We start from the raw sequence: 22,775 nt of genomic DNA, 5'->3' as shown, positions 1-22,775 counted from the left end.
CTATTAATGATTGTGAATCACACTTGGTCCCAAATCCTGAGGTGTAATGTTAGCTGGCATCCCCAATCTTGGTGTCCCACTTTATCTCCGACATCTGACAGGCACCTTGAACAGAGTTCGCTCACCAAGATTGCCACCTCTACCTGTGTTGTTTGTCCCCATTCCTGGCAGGGAACTTGCCACCTCAACTCGAAAGTAGGCAGGACTTTCTCTCGTTTTGACTTCCCAGCAGGTAATGGAATCGGATTTTGTATTTTCAGCAGCCCTATGCCCCACCTGCCCAGCAGATGGCACCGCCCAGTCCCAGCACCAACAGCAGCAGTAACAGCAGTAGCGTTGGAGGGGAGCAACTGAGTAAAACCAACCTCTACATCCGTGGGCTTCACCCTGGTACGACTGACCAGGACCTTGTCATGCTCTGCCAACCGTAAGTACTTTGTGCACTTTAAATGATCCTATGGGACTGGAGGAGAGGTGAACAACATCTTTGAGACATTCTTGTGATGGCTGGGCACTGCTTGGGTGTGCTGTTTGCTGACAGCAATGATCATGAATTGAATAAATCTCTCAAAATGTTGCAACTTTCAAATCCCTGACCATGCTTAAAGTTCCAGTCTTCATCTGATTAACTACTTGCCTCTGTCACACAACTGGGTGTCAATTAGAGCTCAGAATATGAGGTGTGGGTATGATGTTGAGGCTGTGAAAGGGGATATGTGATTTGGGAGGGGGGCTTTCAAAGTGATGGGCACCCTGGTAACGTGGCCTCAGAATGGCACGTGTTGAGAACTGCAGCCTATGCCTTTTGTCTTTGTTTAGCCCTGTGTCTGTCTGTGCAGCAATACAGAAATGTGACATTGTGTGCTTTGATCGTAGTGTTAGCATGGCATGATGCACCAAAGCAACTCGCAATCAAATAAAGGACCAATGATGGGGCCTGTACATGTGCTAACGTTGCTGCCTCTGCCATTATCACAGAGAAACCAACTGACTGTGTCCTTTGAGGTTCATGCTGGAGGATCTGAGGATTGACCTGGCTCCCTTAAATCCAACAAGGCTGATAGTGATGTTAGTATTTCTCACTGTCTAACCCAATGCAGTAGAAAGGGCCTATGTTCCTTGGAGTTGATGAGAGGTAACCTTGAAAGTCAAAAGTTGCAACTGTCCATATTCTGGGCATGAAGCAAATCGAAAAACCTTTCATGAATATCTGGCTGAGGTTGAAGAGTGGCCATAAGCACATTGAATGGCAGAGATTTCTGGAAGAGCCAAATGGCCTGTTTCTCCTCAGTCAAATAGAATGATCTTGGGATTAATATAATTATTTCTATCTCCTTCTCCAGTTTATCATCAGCATTTTTGCATGGGGCATCTTTTGTGTTCATTAAAGTGAGCATTGCCAGTGATGGGAAATAGCACCCCATGGCACCGTCACTGCCTTTCAGACACCCCTCCGGTGACAGCAATCACTTCCAGTCTGGTAAAGCCTAGACTGTTTCTGAGGGCACTCTATTTTTCTCTCTCTCTTTGCTGCTGTGCCAACTGAAGAGTCTTGCAGGCACATACCCACTGAGTGGTATGCCTGGTATGAGCAAGGCAATCCAGCCTGATCTTGGACTAAAACTTGAAATGAAAACGTAAAGCGTTCTGAGTGCAAATTCTTCTCAAAATGCTTTGTGGGTTGGTTGGCCTCTCAACCTGAAGAGCTTTGTGAAAGTCACGTCGGGGGAGGTTACCAACCTTCCAGGATGGACTGAGAATTTTCAGAAGTTCAGGATTCACCTCCAGGACTCTGCAGGGCAGGGCAAAATCACCAGTGGAGATGAGGGAAAGTCCTACTAGGTCCTTCCACCACCCCAAACAAAAAGACAGATTTGGTTGGGAGTGACCCTTGATTATTTTTTTAACCTGCAAATTATGACTAAATGAAGCAATTGGGGTTAAGTGTGTGTGGACTCAATGCCATGAAAACTGCATGCAATTGTTCAATGGCACTTTTAATACTCCTGAGGTGAGACGACACACAAAGGTCTTTTTTAAAAAAAAGGCTGTTGAAAATACGGTCTCCATTTTGGAAGGAAAGCTTCAGGAGTGGAAACGTAGAAACCAGGAGCAGGAATAGGCCATTCGGCCCTTTGAGCCTCCTCTGCCATTCAATATGATCATGGCTGATCATAGAACATAGAACATAGAACATTACAGTGCAGTACAGGCCCTTCGGCCCTCGATGTTGTGCCGACCTGTGAAACCAATCTGAAGCCCATCTAAACTAAACTATTCCATTATCATCCATATATTTATCCAACGACCATTTAAATGCCCTTAAAGTGGGCGAGTCTACTATTTTTGCAGGCAGGGCATTCCATGCCGTTACTACTCTCTGAGTAAAGAACCTACCTCTGACATCTGTCCTATATCTATCACCCCTCAATTTAAAGCTATGTCCCCTCGTGCTAGCCATCACCATCCGAGGAAAAAGGCTCCCACTGTCCACCCTATCTAATCCTCTGATCATCTTGTATGTCTCTATCAAGTCACCTCTTAACCTTCTTCTCTCTAACGAAAACAGCCTCAAGACCCTCAGCCTTTCCTCATAAGACCTTCCCTCCATACCAGGCAACATCCTGGTAAATCTCCTCTGCACCCTTTCCAATGTTTCCACATCCTTCCTATAATGCGGTGACCAGAACTGTACGCAATACTTCAAGTGCGGCCGCACCAGAGTTTTGTACTGTGTTTTGTTCTGTGTTTCCGCTTTCTCCCCATACCCTTTGATCTCTTTCACCCTAAGAATTGTATCCAGCTCCTTCTTGAAAACATTCAGTGTTTTGGCCTCAACCACTTTCTGTAGTAGAGAATTCCACAGGCTCACGACTCTTTGGGTGAAGACATTTCTCCTCATCTCGGTCCTAAATGGCCTATCCTGTATCCTTGGACTGTGACCCCAGGTTCTGGACTCCCCGGTCATTGGGAGCATCTTTCTTCCATTTACCCTGTCTAGTCCTATTAGAATTTGATAGGTTTGTGTGAGATCCCCCCTCATTCTTCTAAACTCCAGTGAATATAGTGCTAACTGACCCAGTCTCTCTTCATCTGTCAGTCCTGCCATCCCAGGAATCAGTCTTTGTTGCAATCCTTCCTCTCACCAAGGCCCTATACAATTGCAGCAAGACATCCCTGCTCCTGGACTCAAATCTTCTTGCTATGAAGGCCAACAGACCATTTACCTGCTGCACCTGTAATGTTTACTTTCAGCGACTGGGTACAAGGTCACCCAGGTCTCATTGCACCTCTCCCTTTCCCAATCAGATAATAATATGCCTTCCTCTTTTTGCCCCCATAGTGGATAACCACACATATATCCACATTATACTTCATCAGCCCACTTACTCAACTTGTCCAAATCATCCTGCAGCATTGCTGTGGAACTGGGAGCACATTACACAGGGAATTGTGCAGTAATTGACTCCAATTTCTGGGGCGAGTTAGTGAGGACAGTGGAGTGGCAAAGGCCCCAATTCTAGTTGGAAGGTTGAAGTCTACTTCCCAGGCTGGCTGCAAGGCAGAGCAGCTTGCATTTTGTCGATGTGATGTCTGTTTGAAAGTCTGTGCCAACAGTGGATTTTTGCGAACAACTGCAGTCTGTAGCAGTGCCTCATCACCTGCTCCTCACCCACAGGACGGTGCTTCCTGACTGTTCTCTTCCCCCAAGCTCATTTTTATGCCCATCAAACTATAGGGACAGGCAGGGCACAGCAGGGAGTGCATAAAACAGGAGACACAATCTCAGAATAAGGAGTAAGCCATTTCAGACTGAAATACCGAGATGAGGAGGAATTTCTTCACTGAGGGTGGTGAATCTTTGGAATCCTGTACACCAGAGGGTTATGGAGGGGCAGTCATTGAGTCCGTTCGAGACTGAGACTGAAATTGATAGATTTCTACTTAGTAAAAACATCATGGGATACAGGGAGAGTGTAGGAAAATGCTGCTGAAGTAGAAAATCAATCATGATCTCATTGATTGGTATAGTAGGCTTGAACAGGTGGATGGCCTACTCCTGCTCCTGTTTCTTATCATCTTATGTTCCCAAATCAGGTGCCACTTGTTGATCTGAATGTGGGCAGTGCCATGAGCAGTTAGATTTATAGAGTATGCTGTAATGGTCTGTCTAAACTAAATCTTCGGATGCCTACCTGTGATATCATGTTGTATGAATGCACTGGACTTCTGGTCATCGTAAGGTAAATTTGTGCCAACATCTTTTAGGCTGCGATCTACAAGACCTGCTTTGTCCAGTGTGACAGAGGAAATCCATTAGGTGGTTTAACAAGAAGAGGCTCTTGTCTTAAACAAGATGCTGTTTATTCCATAGCAATCAAGTACAAGTTATATTGGTAAGATATGATGTGGAGGTGCAGGTGTTGGACTGGAGTGGACAAGGTCAGAAATCAGATGACACCAAGTTATAGTCCAACAGATTTATTTGAAATCACAAGCATTCGTAGCATTGTCCCTTCGTCAGGTGAAATGAGAGAGAAGCACACAGGCACAGAATTTATAGACAGGGAGATCACTGGGCAGAGAGATCAACAGATCATACAAATGGTGAGAGTGGAGTGTCAACAGGCTGAATGATAGGTCTCTGCAGGTAATCAAGAGTGTCAGACAGTGTGAGTAAAGTGCCAACAGCTGAATAATAATCGATGGGATGACTGATAATCCAATTAAATGAGGCAGAGAGATAATTACAAAAAATTAAAAATAAAGTGGTGCTGGAGACAGACCAACTGACTGGAATAACATAATAGGTATAAGAGTTGCATGCTGAGGGTCCAACCAAAGTAATAAGTAATCCAAAACTGTACAAATTAATTAAGGTAGAGATCATAACAATTTATCAAGGTGATGGTATCAAAGCAGGACAGTAAGGAAGATTTTACAGATACAGAACAGTATGATGGGGTCACCTGTAGCGAGACATGAATGCAAGATCACGGTCGAGGCCAGAACTTGGCTATCAGTTTCTGCTCAGTGATTCTGCGTTATTGTGTATCTCGAAGGCTGCCTCGGAGGACGCTTACCCGAAGATCAGAAACTGAATGTCCTTGACCGCTGAAGTGTTCCCTGAGTGGGAGGGAACATTCCTGTCAGGCAATGGTTGCGTAGTGTCCTCATTCATCCATTGTCGTAGCGTCTGCATGGTCTTGCCAATATACCATGCCTTGCGGCATCCTTGCCTGCTGCATATGAGATCGACAACATTGGCCGAGTCACGTGAGTATCTGCTGTGTACCGGGTGGGTGGTGTTTCCATGTGTGGTGGTAGTCTCTATGTTGATTATCTGACATGTCTTGCAGTGGTTGCTGTGGCAGGGTTGTATAGTATTGTGGTCGATGTTGTCCTGAATGCTGGGTAGTTTGCTGCGAACGATGGTCTGTTTAAGGTTTGGTGATTGTTTGAAGGCGAGAAGTGGAGGCATGGGGATGATCTTGGCGAGATGCTCATCATCATCAATGACATGTTGAAAGCTGCGAAGAACAATAATGTAGTCTGTCTGCTCCGAGGAAGTACTGGACATTTATTGGTCCGATCCTATGTCTATCTTCTGAGAGGATCATTGCAGTTTTTCGCTGTGGCGCGTCGCAACTGGTGATCAATGAGTTGAGCATCATATCCCGTTCTTATGAGGGCGTCCTTCAAAAGGGTATTCAAGAGGGTATCCATCACATTCCTCCTCATCTGAGCAGATCCTGTGTATGTGCAGGACTTGTTCATAGGGGATGACTCTTGAACATGTTCAGGATGGAAGCTAGAGAAGTGCAGCATCATGAGGTTATCTGCAGGCTTGCGGTAGATTGAGGTGTTGAGGTGTCCGTTCTTGATGTAGATGCGTATGTCCAAGAATGAGAACAATTCTGAAAAGTAGTCCATGATAAGTCTGATGGTGGGATGAAACTTGCTGATATCGCCATGGAGTTGTTTCAGTGATTCCTCGCCATGAGTACAAAGGAAGAAAATGTTGTCGATGTATCTGGTTTATAACATTGGTCAGAGGTCTGCACAGCAAAGAAGTCTTGCTGGAATTTGCGCATGAAAATGTTGGCATATTGAGGTGCAAATTTGGTCCCCATGGCTGTTCCGTGTGTCTGGGTGAAGAACTGGTTTTCGAGGTGAAGATATTGTGGTCGAGGATGAAGCAGATGAGTTGTAGGATGGCATCCCGAAATTGGCAGTTGTTGATGTTGAGAACTGAGGCTGTTGCGGCGATGCTGTCATCGTGGGAGATGCTGGTGTAGAGTGCTGAAATGTCCATTGTGACGTAAAATATTCCTGATTCGACTGGTCTGCGGGTGCTGAGTTTCTGTAAGAAGTCTGTAGTGTTGCTGGGGGTTCCTTGTATAAGGGGTTTCAAAATACCTTTGACATAGCCAGAGAAGTTCTCACACAGGGTCCTGTTGCTTGATATGATTGGCCGTCCAGATGTGTTGGCTTTGTGTATCTTCGGAAGGCAGTAGAAGTCTCCTAAGTCGACGAGACTCTGACGGTCTGGATGAAAGGTCTTGATCAGTCTGTTCAGTTGATGGGTGTGTTCTTTGACGGATCAGCAGGTAGTTGTTTGTAACGTTCCTGGTTGTTCAGTTGTTGGTGCGCCTGTTTGCAGTAGTCTGTTCTGTTCTGTATGACAATAGCTCCTCCTTTGTCTGCTGGTTTGTTGACAATTTTGCGATCAGGCTTGAGAGCATGGATAGCATTGCGTTGTGACGTTCTGCGCTATTCTGTGAGCGTGGCTGATAAATCTGGCATTAACGCATCTCCTGACAGCTTGAGCATACATGTCGAGCCTAGGGCAGTGACCTTCTGCAGGGGTCCAATTCGACTCTTTCTTCTTTGGTTGTTGCACTGTAGACCTCTCAGTCAACTGCTCCGGTTCATTCGTTGTCTAATTGGGCTCGCTGCTGACATCTTGGGGTTTGTGGAAGAATTCCAGAACTTCACTTGCCTGATGAATTCCTCTGAATCATCCTTTGCTTGTTATTCAGCTGTTGACACTTTACTCACACTGTTTGACACTCTTGATCACCTGCAGAGACCTTTTCTTCAGCCTATCGACCCTCCACTCTCACCATTTGTATGATCTTTTGATCTCTCTGCCCATTGATCTCTCTGTCTATAAACTCTGTGCCTGTGTGCTTCTCTCTCACTTCACCTGATGACTTTGAAAGCTTGTGATTTCAAATAAATCTGTTGGACTATAACCTGGTGTCATCTGATTTCTGATATTGGTAAGATAGATGTTGTTACTAAGACTACTAGGAGACCTTGGATAACAGGCCTGTCCTCTTTGAGATGCTAAGCTGTTGTGCCTTCCTCCACATTTGAGCAATTAAGGGCTTGTGAGATCAAGAAACAATGGGACCCCATGCCTGGGCAATGTGGATTCCATGGATGTGCACAGGTAAGGGGTATTGTTTAATGCAAGTGCATTGGCCTTTTTTTCCCCATTGGGCATGACAAGATGAGTTCAGGTACAGATTGGCACAATCTAATTTGAATTCTGGAACAGCCTTGAGGTTCTGAATGTTCTTCTCCTGTTTCAATTTCTGTTTCTACGTGGTCGTTAACTGCCCTGCATCAGCTAATAGCAGAAACAGGTATTAGTAACTGAAGGGCATGTCTCAGGCTTATGTTACCAAAGGCAACAATGTTGTGTCTGTATAAATAGGAAGCATGGATGTTGCGTGAGGAGATGCATGCTTGCAATATGTGCCTCTGTAAATCAATGGGTATAAAAGTGCGTAATGATTGGCTCCAGCTCTACCCCTCACCAACTGACTTTCTGATGTATGTGACTGCACATTGACCATTGTACAATGAGGGTTGAGACTGGCAGAGGCCAAACAAGGTTTCCTTTACTCTACATTATACAGCAATGGTTCTGAAAGGGTTAATGCTGAAGACTGTGTTAAATTCCACCCAATCTGATGAAGTCATAAGGATTATCGGGCATGAGAACCCTTGAATGTAGAAGCCCAATTGTTAAGAATAAGTGTAAATGAGTCACTCTGTACCAGGGGGTGGCAAACGCCTAGAAGAAAGATTCGCAGCTCACCTAAAGATGACAGGTAGCAACAGCCAAATCATCAATCTGTGAATAGGGCAAATGTCTGTTTTCTTTGTCTGTGTTAATAAATGGATTAAAAAGTAATTACAGACCCCTTCTGATGATAATTTGGGAATGGCATGGCCTCATTTGAAACAGATACATCGATCAGAGAAAGGTGACCTGCCAGGACCATTGTGATTTTGGCTGGCATTGATAGGTTGCCTGGCGACAGGACCAGGCTGAGAAACAAAACCCGCCATAGTTGAGCAGTTGGACACCATGTGGGATAACAGGTGAAGAATGGCCATTGAAATGGGCTGTTAGAGGGCTGCTGCCATCCATGGAACCCAACCAGAGTCAGTATTTTAAACGCAACCTCTCCAAAATTGAATGTTCCAAACCCAATAGGCTGCTTAATTGGGCAACATAAACATTTAGGTGGCACATCTTTGCGAGGCCTCCTATTGGCTAGCCAAAAATTCTTCCTAGGCAACATAGACCTGAGACATGCCTTTCAGTCACTGGTACCTATTTCTGCTGTTAGCTGATGCAGGGCAGTTAACCACCTTCCCTAGAAACAGAAATCGAAACAGGAAAAGACCATTCAGTTCCTCAATTCAAATTAGGTCATGGCCAATCTATATCTGAACACCATCTACTTGCTGTGTTTCTCTAACCCCTAGTGACCCTGCCCAACAATCATTTGTCCATATCAGTTTTGAAACTTTCAATCGAATCTCAGGTTCCACAGTCATTAATACTCAAGAAAAGACAAGCCAAGACTATATAATTTGTGGGGCTGTTGTGGCACAGAGGTAGAGTCCCTCTTCTAGGTAAGGTGACCTCGGTTCAAGTCCAACCTACTCCAGAGGTGTGTCTGCACAGGTTGGTCGCAATAATTATATTTTGAATTTTGAATAAAAGCAAAACCTGCTGGAAATCTGAGAGGGAAACAGTGTTAACGTTTTGAGTGCAGTATGAGTCCTTAAGAAGAGTTGTATCAGACTCGAAATGTTAATTGTTTCTCTTTCCATAGATGCTGCCAGATCTGCTGGGTTTCTCCAGCATTTTCACCACATGTAAAATCTGTTGATGACCCACTGCTTCCAAAGAATGTGCAACCTAGCCTTGTAATTTACCCCTAGTTGAAGACATTTGAATAAGTCTGTCAACAAGTTTGTATTTGATTTTAAATCCCTTGGTATTAGGCTCTGACAAGTTAAGCCCTGTAGCCCCAGGATCGTACTGGTGATTTTGTGTTGCAGCCCCGCCAAGTCCAACGTCTCCTTGCTGAGATGCAGTGTCCAAACTGAACACAGGAAACAAATGTGGTTTTTAGTTCAGGCAAGGCCAAAAGCCTTTGGGTGCAGAGTGTCGGCTAGCCTCCTTGCTGTTGTGTGCTCTGTGGTTCATGGGTTGCCTCCTCCGACTGGACCAGTCCTTTCTATTTGTGAATGGACTGAGAAGGAACTGAAACTGGAGTGAAAAGCTGCAAAAGTTTTCCCGTTGAGGGTTTTCTCTTGACTTGCTCCGTCAAGCATTTGCACAAAAAGTATGAAGTGGCAGGCACGACAATATGTCAGTGGGGGGAGGGTGATCCTCAGTTGCTTTCTCTAGTCTGAGGGCATTGAAGTGGGGTGGGATGGGGCAGAATATTACCCTGAATTGGGATGATGTCATTAAACACTTCCTCCCACAGAGAAAGTTTGAAATCTCTCCAATTGATAATAGTTTGGGCAAGGGGTAATAACCATTCCGAAAATCAAGGTGAGCAGTGCGAGTTCAGATGCAGATCAGCCATGATTTCATTGAATGGCAGGAAGGAGTTCAAGGGGCTGAACGGACTGCTGCTTTGGTTTCTGTGTTCCTGAATGTGAAGGCTGCTTGCCAGAGATAAGCAAACAAACACCGCCAGAACACAGACGACTGACGAGCAGAACAGGTGTATAAAAGGTTTGAGACCTGTCAACATACTTACGAAAGGAATTCATACCTTCAGGAGGGAGGTTAAGGCCTTTGAGGTGGAGAGAAGCTTCAGAGGAGATTTCATTGAGATGTTGCAAATCTTCAAGAATTTTGGTATAATAAATAATTGAGAAAATGATTTCGTTGACAGAAGGATTGGAAATCAGGGGATATACATTGAAGGTGATTGGCAAAAGAACCGGAGGGGTGATGAGAATTTCTTTGATGTATTGCCACAAATAGCAGTGGATTCAACCATAACTTTCAGAAGTGAATTGCTTAAGTACTTGAAACAGGAAGGTTTGAAGGCCATGATAAAACTGGGGTCAATCGGTGGTGGGCAAGTTGTTGGAGGGAATCCTGAGAGACAGGATTTACATGTATTTGGAAAGGCAGGGACTTATTAAGGGTAGTTAGTATGGCTTTGTGAGTGGGAAATCATGTTTCACTAACTTGATGATTGAGGTTTTTGAAGAAGTAATGAAGAGGATTGATGAGGGCAGAGTGGTGGATGTGATCTATATGGACTTCAGTAAGGCATTTGACAAGATTCCTTATGGTAGACTGGTTAGTAAGGTTAGATCACATGGAATACAGGGAGATCTAGCTTTTTGGATACAGAACTGGCTCAAAGGTAGAAGACAGAGGGTAGTGGTGGAGGGATGCTCTTCAGACTGGAGGCCTGTGACCAGTGGTGTACCTCAAGGATCGATGCGGGATCCACTGCTTTTCAACATTTATACAAATGATTTGGATGTGAGCATAGGAGGTATGGTAGTAAGTTTGCAGATGACACCAAAATTGGAAGTGTAGTGGACAACGAAGAAGGTTACCTCAGAGTACAATGGGATCTCGATCAGATGGGCCATTGGGCTGAAGAGTGGCAGATGGAGTTTAATTTAAATAGATGTGAGGTGCTGCATTTTGGAAAGGTAAATCAGGGCAGGACTTATACACTGAATGGTGAGGTCCTGGGGTGTTTTGCTGAACAAAGAGACCTTGGAGTGCAGGTAGATAGTTCCTTGAAAATGGAGTCGCAGGTAGATAGGATAGTGAAGAAGGCATTTAGTACACTAGTCTTTATTGGTCAGTGTATTGAGTGTAGGAGTTGGGAGGTCATGTTGCAGCTATACAGGAAATTGGTTAGGCCATTTTTGGAATACTGTGTGCACTTCTGGTCTCCCTGCCATAGGAAAGATGTTCTGAAACTTGCAAGGGTGCAGAAAAGATTTACAAGGATGTTGCCAGGGTTCAAGAGTTTGAGTTATAGGGAGAGGCTGAATAGGCTGGGGCTTTTTTCCCTGGAGCATTGGAGGCTGAGGGGTGACCTTATAGAGGTTTATAAAATCATGACGAGCATGGATAGGGTAAATAGACAAGGTCTTTTCCCCAGGGCGAGGGAATCCAAAACTAGAGGGCATAGGTTTAAGGTGAGAGGGGAAAGATTTAAAAGGGATCTCAGGGGCAACTTTTTCATGTATAGGGTGGTGCATGTATAGAATGAGCTGCCAGAGGAAGTGGTGAAGGCTGGTACAATTACAACATTTAAAAGGCATCTGGATGGGTATATGAATAGGAAGGGTTTAGAGGGATATGGGCCAAATGCTGTCAAATGGGATTAGATTCATTTAGGATATCTGGTTGTCATGGACAGTTTGGAGCAAAGGGTCTGTTGCTGTGCTTATGTCTCTATGACTCTAATTGGATGATGCTTTGAAAGAACCAGCATATGAATTATGGGCTGAATGGATTCCTCCTGTGCTGTGTGATTGTTTGCTTCTGTGGAAAAACTGGAAAGGAGTGATATGGAGCTGGTTGATTGACGGGATTGATATTGAGAGACTGTTTCCCTCTGGCTGAGGAATCTAGAACATGGGGCCACAGTCTCAAGATAAAGGATTAGCCATTTTGGACTGAGATAAGAAATCTCTCCACCCAGAGGGTGGTGAATCTTTGGAATTCTTCACCCCCAAGGGTTGTGGATGCTCCATCATTGTCTATCCACATAGTTAACTTTATTAAGAGTTTTGGTCTCTCGGGGAATTGTGGGATACAAAGAGCAGGTGAGAAAGTTCAGACCCAAAATTAGCGATGATCAGATTGAATGGCGCAAACAAGCTTGAAAAGTCATGTGGTCTACTCCTTCTGTAATTGTGTTCTTGTGAACGTGGAGAGGAGAAACAGGCAGAAAGCAAAGAAAGACAGAACTAAGGTCTGAATTTGTTGAATTTAATGCAGAAGCTCAGAGAACAATGAGGGATTGCTCCTAAAGATTAGTTGGATCTTGGCAAAAATGGCCAAAGTCTGAGAGCACTAAGTCGGAATGGGAGAGGGTTTGGAAGTGGTGAGCCACAGAGGAAATTCAGGGTCATGTTTGAGGGTGAAACAGAAATGTTTGGCAAAGTGATTGCCTAATTTTCACCACATATGAGCGGTGCGTATCGGACATGAGGTCACAAGAACAATGCAGATATTGCTGTCTCAGGCAAAAGGACTATTTTAGAGAGAGGAATATACTGATTGGATGAAATAGGGAGGAGGCTTGTTTGCAGCCTCAGCCAGTAGGCCCAAATGGCTGTTACTGTGCCATGCAATTCTGTCCAAAAATCCCTTGTAGCAAGTGGTTCTGAAAGAACCCTGAGTGCCTCTCTGTCTCACTCAGAGAATCAATAATAAATAGAGAGCACTCTGAAAGGACATTAGCTTGTATTTGTACGGTACTGTTAAGAAAAACTGAAGCATTCTTCGCAGACAGAAAACAAAGCAAGATGGACTCTAAGCCAATGAAACAGGTGACCAAAAAACGTGTGTTTAAAGAAGAGAGAGAAGGCAGGGAGAACACAGCAGATCAGGCAGCATCAGAGGAGCAGGAAAGTTGATGTTTTGGATTGGGACCCTTCTTCAGAAATGAGGAGGGGGAAGGGAGCTCAGAAATAAATAGAGAGAGGAGGGATGGGCCTAGGGAAGGTAGGTGGGATGGTGATAGGTGAGTGCATGTAGGCAGTGGTGGTGATTGGTCAGTGAGGTGGGAGGAGTGGATAGGTGGGAGAGAAGATGGACAGATTGTGTCAGGTCAAGGAGGCGGGGATGAGAGGGAAGGTTGATCATGGGATAAGGCCGGGGATGGGGAGATTTTGAAACTGGTTAAATCCACGTTTAGGCCATTGGGCTGTAGGCTCATATTCCGTGTCGGGAGCATACTGCCCAACGGCCTAAACATGGAATTCACCAGTTTTAATATCTCCCCACACCCAGCCTCATCCCATGACCAACCCTCCTGTCATCCCTGCCTCCTTGACCTGTCCGTCTTCTCTCCCACCTATCCACCCTCCCACCTCATGGACCAATCCCCGCCACTCCCTACCTGCACTCACCTATCACCATCCCACCTACCTTCCTCAGCCCCATCCCTCCTCTCTATTTATTTCTGAGCTCCCTTTCCCCTCCCCATTCCTGAAGAAGGGTCCCGACCCGAAAAGTCCACTTTCCTGCTCCCCTGATGCTGCCTGGCCTGTTGTGTTCCTCCAGCTCCATACTGTGTTATCTCTGACTCCAGCATCTGCAGTTCTTACTATCTCTGGGAGGAGGCAGGGAGAATATACTAATTCCACACAGACAATCGCCCTAAGGTGGAAGTGAACCTGTGTCCTTGAAGCTGTGAGCCACAACTGTGTGACCCCTGCATTGGTATGAGAAAGAGAGTCATCAACTCTGCTTGGAAGTGCTCCTGGTGGTCTAGCCACATGACCCTCCCATTGCCAACGCCCTGCTATTGGTCCATCTCTTGGGTGATCCTACCTTCCAACAGCCAGTTGGGAAAATTACTCACCCTTTTGCCCCCATATGTACTGAAGGAGATTGGCCTCTGTTGGAAGTTGAGATTGTGGAGCTTCCGTCAAATTTACTAGCAGGGCCTTTTTTGAGGTTTTTATTGACGCAAAGACCCTCTTGACAAGCTTGAGAGGCTGCCTGCTCAGTGGCACTATCTGTGACACAGGCTATTACCAGGAAGCCCTGGTAACAATCCCCTCCAACAGAAAAGACAGCAGAGTGGCTGAAGACAGAAAGCATGATGGGGCTGCAGTCAGTGGGAACAAGCCCATCGTGGAGAGGTTTGCTTGAGGATTGCAGTGGTGCGAGAAGAGTTCAGGGCAAAAAATCCTCATTCTTGCCCCACAAACAGTGTTGGCAAAGTACTTACTGAATCCAGTAATTCATCTCCTTTGAGCTGTCAAGTGAACAGTCCATTTCCTGTCAAACCCCCATCCCTACAGTATTTTTCTAACTAAGCAATTAAATGTTCAAAAGAAAATTAAATCAACTAATCTCACAATTTGATTTTTTTATTGTTTCTCCTGGAAGTATCCTGGAGATTACTCTTGCATTTCGAGAGGAGTTAGCAGTCTTAGTTAGTGACAGACTATTCTTAGCAGTATACCAACTGCATTGAAACAGACCATTCTGCCCATTCGCTCCTTGACGAGAACCTCCACCAACATCCTCCTTCATCTCACCCCATTGATGTACCCTTCGATTCCTTTCTCCCTCTGGTTTATCCAACTTCGCTCAACTGCTCCCTATGGGAGTGAGTGCTACATTGTGCCCACTCTTTGCTCAACCTTTTTGGTTTTTGTGAGGGACTTTCTGATGTTGATGATTTGAGGGACATTTTTTGCACAGAGAGGCTGTGGCAGAGGGAATGGCGAATAAAACCCTATAAAAATAAAACCTCTATAGTGTGGTTAGACCACACTTGGAATATTGTGTTCAGTTCTGGTCACCTCATTATAGGAAAGATGTGGAAGCTTTAGACAGGGTGCAGAGGAGATTTACCAGGATGCTGCCTGGACTGGAGGACAGGTCTTATGAGGAAAGGTTGAGGGAGCTAGAGCTTTTTTCATTGGAGTGAAGAAAGATGAGAGGTGACTTGATAGAGGTGTACAAGATGATGAGAGGCATAGATAGAGTGGATAGTCAGAGACTTTTTCCCAGAGCGGAAATGACTATTACGAGGGGACATAATTTTAAGGTTATTGGAGGAAGGTATAGGGGAGATGTCAGAGGTAGGTTCTTCACACAGAGAGTGGTGGGCGTGTGGAATGTGCTGCCGGCAGTGGTAGTGGAGTCAGATACTTTAGAGACTTTTAAGTGACTCTTGGATAGGCACATGGAGGACAGTAAAATGTAGGGTATGCAGGGTAGTTTGATCTTAGTAGGATAATAGGTCGGCACAACATCGTGGGCCAAAGGGCCTGTACAATGCGGTACTGTTCTATGTTCTATGAATGTCTGAGCATCCTTTTGCTTGGAGTTAACGCGACAGGTAATTGTGTGGCGAATTAGAGTTGTAAGATGCCCTCTACTGCAGAAGGTATCCAACTGGGCAGGGAGCAGTGCCACCACCACCACAAAGTGTACTTAACTTTGGTTCTTGACGAGAGGCCTTGCACCTAGGCCAGTTACTAAGGCAACATGGGCCTTAGGTTACCGAACACTTAGCTGAAGAGACATGTTGAGAAATTAGGAGAACAGAGGATGAGGAGCTACAGAGTGATTTCCAAAGAATGGGACCATGGCTTTTCTGCCACAGATGGCAGTGAGAGTGGTCCATAACTGAAGGCTTTACCCTTGCTATTGTTGAACTGGTGTTTATAGTTTGAAGGTTTGATGCCATGCCTGTGCCAAGTTGCCAATGCCAACAGGGGTGCAGTAGAGGCTCTGTGATGGGGACTCGCATATCTAATGCTGGGGATCGAGCAGGGGATGGGGCTGATGGTTAGAGGGGAGTGTGAGAGATTCAGAGAGGACCAGCCAAAGACTCTGACTCTGATTGACCCCCTTGGTAACTCCCATCTGCATCCCCTCTTGAAGTGCTGAAATCAGGTGAGGACTGGCTCAGGCCCAGATGTGATGCCCCTGCAGTTGAACAGTCAGACCATGTTCAGTGCCTTTGGCCCACACGAGCAGTGTGTTGCTGGGAGTGACGCATCGGCTTATGTGGGGAAGGGGCGGTGTTGGTGTTGGTGTTGGTGGGTGTCACCTGCTTAACAAAGATAGGCTGCACTGGCAGAGTACCCATGACATCCTAAAGTGCTTCCCAAAACAATGAAATGCTTTCTGAGTGTGGAGAAAGAGTTGGGGCCTTGTGCAGGAATGTAATTTGGAGCCTGTGTTAGCAGCTATAATGAGCTTCTATCCTCTGGAGCATGAGCTGCTAAAGCAATGCAGCACAATGCAAGGACAGTCAGTTGCAAGATGTGGCTGTTAGAATCTGTCATGTGAGTGAGTACAAGTTCCACTTACTGCATTCACAGCCTGGTTTGACAGCATTCCTGATCGATAGCAGCATATTTTTTCTTGAACTAGCCTTTGGAAGAGGGAAATGATTCGCGTTTCTGTGTTGCCTCTCATATCCTCAGGGCGTGACACAGTGTACCTCCCAGCCACTGAATTACATATGGAAGTGGCTTCCATCATCACTGTGTCAGCACCTGCAGCAAGCACAACTAAGCCATGCCAACGGCAGTTAGTGACCGGGTGATTCACTCAACAGTTAGAGGACAGAAACAGCCCACTCAGTCCATTAAGTTCATGCTAGTCTTTCTGCTCCACATGAGCCTCCTTCTACAACTTAACCTTCCACTTCTTTCCCCCTCCTCTTTATCCCTTTCAGCACATCGCCGTCATTCTGCTCAACCACTCCCTGTGGGCATTGCCTCCAGATGCTCACTGCTGATCATTTTTTGTAGTGTCAGTTACCCACCTGTGAGTGCCATCAGCTAGGCCAAGCCTCCCTTCCCGTGACAGAGGGTCCAGACCTCGAGATGGTAAGCTCGCCCCTTTATATCTTTCTGGGCCAGTGTGGAGGCAAAGGAAGTCAAATTGCCCATTGTGTGCATGTTCAACGGGAGGTGCGCAATTTCTCATGACTCTGCAAAGGCTACAGGGACTTGTACACTGTGACTTACCATAATCATGTGACCTATCATGTAGTTGGTTATGGTTTGAGGCATGCAAGCACAAGCCATTGAACTAGCACATGAAACATGGTGTCAGAAGTGAACAGCTGAAATTGTGTAGATTTTAAGATCTGCTACCTACTGTAAGAGACATCAGATAAGTAGCCAGTGTCAACTTGTACGTGTACCATTAGAAGCCCTGAACACTTTAAAGACAATGGATGCAATGTATGTGCAGGGGCTGACTGGAGTAAGCCAATAGTTTTTGTTCTTGAGTGATCATTTTCTTGATGGACCATGTATATTGGGTAACTTGTAGCTGTCAATCATGCAGTACATGTAATTTTTTTTATGTCAAGAGGGGATATTTGGAGAAATGCATTTGTAGACTGCAGATTTTATACTCTGACTTGTGCTAAGATCCCAGCTCATGGTAATGATGGACACGTAGATTGCAGAAGAAAACCTGGCTTGATAGATCATGTACAAGTTTCTTTATTTTGACGTGTTGTTATTCACTGAACCGTAAACACGCAAGGTGACTGATTTTCTTTAACAATAAAAAGAAGTTTAGTCAAAAAGAAGAAAAATATAATAAAACAAACTAAGCTATCTAAATGTTGAGCACAGTTTAGAAAAACCTTAAACCACACAGCAAAAAAGTTTCACCTATCCCCCAGCGTCATCACTTTACATCATCAAATCTAGAGGGATTACTCCTCTATCTCAAATATTTACGTTTGATTCTTCCCAGTTTTTTTTCATGCTACATAGCCATTTCTCATGGCTAACCCACTTAGCCTGTCCCTGGACACTAGGGGCAATTTAGCTTGGCCAATCCACCTAACCTGCACACCTTTGGACTGTGGGAGGAAACTGGAGCACCTGGAGGAAACCCACGCAGACACAGAGAGAATGTGCTGACTCCACACAGGCAGTCACCCAAGGCTGGAATCAAACCCGTGTCTCTGGTGCTGTGAGACAATGGTGCTAACCACTGTGTCACCATGTCTCCCTTAATTAATTCTAGCTACATCACTAAAGATAAAGAAATTTTAGAAATTGCATCCCTCTAACATCATTAAGCACCTTGTAGGCAACACTCTGCTTTCAAAAGCCCACATACTATGTTGGACTGGGGTGGACATTTTAGGTCAGACAATGCATGTTAGGTGTGAGGCCTTGTTCAGAATCTGTTTGTGTTTTGGTTTGGAGTCAGACTGGTTTTATTTCTAAAGTAGGAATTTATAAAATGTCACATTGACTGACTGTCTATAAATTGTGTCCTTTTTGAACAAAATAGAATGTATCTGTAAATACAAGTTCACCCCATAGATTCACCGTGTGTGTGTGTGTGTGCCTTCAACACATTATCGATGACGATGAGCACCTCGCCACAATCTTCCCTATGCTTCAACTTCTCGCCTTCAAACAACCACCAAATCTTAAACAGACCGTTGTTCGCAGCAAACTACCTGGCCTTCAGGACAACGTCAGCCACAACACTGTACAACCCTGTCATGGTAACCTCTGCAAGACATGTCAGATCTTCGACATGGACACTACCATCACACATGGAAACACCACCCACCACGTGCACGGCAGATACTCATGTGACTCAGGCAACATTGTCTATCTCATACGCTGCAGGCAAGGATGTCCTGAGGCATGGTATATTGGCGAGACCATGCAGACGCTACGACAACAGATGAATGGCCAAACAGGGATGCTCCCTCCTAGTGGGGGAACACTTCAGCGGTCAAGGACATTCGGCCTTGGATCTTTGAGTAAACGTCCTCCACGGTGGACTTCAGGATACACAGCAACGCAGAGTCGCCGAGCAGAGGCTGAGAGCCAAGTTCAGTACCCATGAGGACAGCCTCAACCGGGATTTTGGGTTCATGTTGCACCACAGGTGACCCCACCTCACTATACACTGTCACACACACACTCACTCACACAAACAGACACACACACTCACACAAATCCTTTCTGATACACACACTGTCTCTCTCACACAGATCCTCTCTCACACACACACTGTCTCTCAAGCGTGCACACACACATACACACACACTGGGATGAATTTGTATTTGCAGATACATTGTATTTTGTTTAAAAAGCACACAATTTATAGACAGTCAGTCAATGTGACATTTTATAAATTCCTACTTTACAAATAAAACCAGTCTGACTCTAAACCAAAACACAAACAGATTCAAAACAAAGCCTCGAAGGGTCTAGGCCCGAAACGTCAGCCTTTCTGCTCCTATGATGCTGCTTGGCCTTGCTGTGTTCATCCAGCTCTGCACCTTGTTGTCTCGCACCTAACATGCATTGTCTGACCTAAAATGTCACCTCTTCTTTACGCTGATAAAACCTTTAGTTCTCTCAGGACAGTGACTCCAAAGGAATTTGGGGATTTACGTATACATATTAATCAATTAACACCTTCTAACTGACTAAAGATTTAACAGCATCTTAGGTTTGTTTAGTATATCCTCATCAGTGGTGTGACCCTTTGGTCTTTTACTTATAAGTTCAGTGTCTGATACTACCTCTCTCACTAACACCTGAAGAAGGAGTAAGCTCCAAAAGCTTGTGTTTTCAAATAAACCTGTTGGACTATAACTTGGTGCCATGTGGTTTCTGACCTTGTCCACCCCAGTCCAACACGAGCGCCTCCACATTATGTTGGATAAGGTGGTAGCCATTTTGCACACAGTAAGATCCCACAAACTTGAATGAAATGAAGGATCAATTAGTCTGGGACATTTTTGGGAGAGAGGGGATCTCATTGGTTTGGGGCATGAAGGTTGGCCAGAACCCTGAGGAGCGTCCCCTGCTGTTCTTCCATGGGACTGTGAATTTACATTTAGACTGAGAATACCAGGTTCAAGCCTCAATTCCCCATTCCAGAGGCTGGATCACAACAATCCAAGCTGACTGTGGAACTGCTGCACTGCCTGAGCTGTTGTCAGCCACGTGTAACTTAAACCTGGTACCCTATTGGCCTTCTCTGCTGGCATTTTGAAGAAGAGCGGGGCCGTTGTCTTCTGTGCTCTGGGCAAGATTGATGGGCATGACACAAACAAAAAAAAAATCAGATGATCGCATTGCTGCTTGTGGGAGTTTGCCGGGTGCAAATTAGATTCTGCACTTGCTACCACTACACTTCAAAAGGTATTTCATTGGCTGGGAAGCATTGTGAGTAGTCTGGTGGTTGTGCAAGCCTCTATGTAAACGCACACCTGAAGCATGTTTTAATGAAATGGGAAAGGCGATTTTAAAATTGAGTAAACTTGACTGAGAGCCGGTGTAGGCCAGCAAAGGATGATGAATGAAAGGGATTTGCTGCAGGTTAGGCCACCAGACGAAGATTGCCAGGTGTGACGTGCTGGGAGTTGACCTGTCGGTAGAGATCTACAGGAGCTGCACTATGAGGGGCGAGTTGGATGAGGAGGAGCTTGTCAGCATTAGGCGCCATTGGGCACACAGGTCTGGAAGGCTGGTGAGAGAGAGAGTGGGAGGTGGGCAGCTGATGTTGCCATGTGTGATGGTTGCCCTAATGGGCATTACAGAGAATGAAGAGGGAAGCTGCCAGTTTACTCCAAGTGGGGGTCGAACCTGGGATGGCCACAGGAGAGCTAAAGTACCAAGGAGCACTGAAGGGTCAGTGTTGGGAGATTCAGGAGGGCACAGTGCAGGAGAAGAGAAAGGAAAGGAGGCACAGTGACAGGAGAGAGGGGTCTAGGAAGGCCAAAGAGAAAGTAAATCCAGAAGTATTGAAAACGTGTTAGTACTGCAGTGATTGTACACAGTATTTGGAGTATGATTTCCATAATGGTTTATTTAGAGGTAGGATAGCCACCAGTGTTGCTTCGAATTTGTGTGTGCTGCGTGCTGCCCGGTCCTTTTAAGATTTTGTTTTCTTTATTCATTTACGGGATGTGGGCATCGCTGGCTAGGCAGTATTTATTGCCCATCCCTAATTGCCCAGAGGGCAGTTAAGAGTCAACCACATTGCTGTGGGTCCAGAGTCGCATGTAGCCCAGACCAGGTAAGGATGGCAGTTTCCTTCCTTATAGGACATTAGTGAACCTGATGGGTTTTTCCCGACAATCAACAATGGATTCACGGTCATCATTAGATTCTTAATTCCAGATATTTATTGAATTCAAATTCCACCATCTGCCATGGCCGGATTCGAACCTGGGTCCCCAGAACATTATGTGGGTCTCTGGATTAACAGTCCAGTGATAATACCACAAGGCCATTGCCTCCCTGTTGACACACAACTAACTGCACATATCTTACAGAGGCCATGGCTCATGTGCAACCTGCTTGCAAGGCACAAAATGGCTGCCGGGCTGTACACCCACACATAACTTTTAGGGAACATCGATTCCATCAATCTGTTAACCTCTTTGTGCATCTCGACCGTGAATTTGCTTCACTCGCCCACATCTCCACAAGTACATTCTTTCTGTTTCACTCATCGTTCCTCCCTGCACTTCCTGTTCTCACATTTTCCAACATCATTTGCTAACTCTCTGCCCATTTCTCAAGTATCTCCGGATCTCCTCCTGCTTTGGAGCATCTGCCACCTTTGCCGAGCTCCAGATCCTTCATGAAGTTGGGTCTCGCTGAGATCATTGCCTTTATTGACAACAACACCTTGTACCAGTTCCCCTCTGGGCTTTTTCATTCAAACACTTACGTATCTATTGTACAATATTTCCACTGATTCCCGTTCATTTTTTTTTCAGTACCAAACTCTCCAGAGGATCTGTGTCTAAAAGGCCGTACTGCAATTCAAGTACACCACATCCGTTGCATTACCCCTGTCCACCTCCTTTGTTACACCCGCAAAGAAAACCAGTAAATTACATGTCAAAACCTCCCCTTCATGAATCCACACTGTCTCTCTCTTTTCAGGTTTCACTTTCTATCCAGACGCTTTGCGATCGTATCTCTTGTTAACGTTTCTATAACTCATCTGCCATGTTTGCCAAGCTTCATGGGTCAGTAGTTTCCTGTGTTGTTTCTGGCTACCATTTTTAAAACTGGAAGGAACACCCGATTTTCCCAGTCGCTGTGCAGCATTTTTAACGTTCAGGAACTTCTGGAAGATTAGGATTGAGGTTCCTCACTTTATGTATCTCGGGGCAAAATCCTCAATGCAGCAAGCTTGGAGATGGAAAGGGCATTTCATGAGGCAGGGTGGTACTGGACCTAAACCTTGCCACCTTTTCACTTCGAACAGAATTAAGTTGTGGGCGGGAAAGGCCATGGTTGACCACCTTACCCCATTGCCGATTGAGGTTCTTAAGTAGCTAATTAATGACCACTCAAGGGGCTAATCCTGGGATTATCCTAACTTCAGGTGGGCCTGTCACCATATGGCATTCCTGATAGCTGCCACCCTGAGGGACAGGATGGGGTTTCCACGATCAAGGGCAATTAGTGCCTGATAAGGGGACTGGACATTGGGCGCAGGGGTCGGGGTAGCGATGCTTACTGGTAGCTACTCCCCAACTATGCTTTCTGTCCCTCTCTCCATGCAGCCCCTAACCAAAACCACCTGCTCATTGCTTACTTTTGACCTGGGTCCTCTGAGTGCAAAAGCTGCCAGCTTCTGATTGGCTGACAGATCTTTCTGGAACAAACATCCTTCCGGAGTCTTGATTGCAAGGGTGTGCCCACCAGTGCTCTTGGCACCGCCTGATTGGCATGTGGTTTGG

General features: G+C 45.5%; 1 protein-coding gene across 4 annotated transcripts in view; it reads left to right on the top strand.

The window, feature by feature from the left end:
* Positions 1-263: 263 nt before the first annotated feature.
* The window catches only part of LOC109926570 (RNA-binding motif, single-stranded-interacting protein 2-like), a 109,693-nt gene continuing 87,181 nt past the window's right edge, over positions 264-22,775 (top strand). For all 4 annotated transcript variants that reach the window (XM_048618930.1, XM_048618928.1, XM_048618929.1 and 1 more), the window contains exon 1: positions 264-427. In XM_048618930.1, coding sequence (XP_048474887.1) covers positions 288-427 — 140 coding nt within the window. In that variant the 5' untranslated portion in view covers positions 264-287. The remainder of the gene's footprint in view (positions 428-22,775) is intronic.

This window comes from Rhincodon typus, chromosome 41 (assembly GCF_021869965.1).
Source record: "Rhincodon typus isolate 14 chromosome 41, sRhiTyp1.1, whole genome shotgun sequence".
NCBI classification, from domain to species: domain Eukaryota; kingdom Metazoa; phylum Chordata; class Chondrichthyes; order Orectolobiformes; family Rhincodontidae; genus Rhincodon; species Rhincodon typus.
The sequence above is the reverse complement of the archived record's forward strand: the minus strand, read 5'-3'. Positions and strand labels throughout refer to the sequence as shown.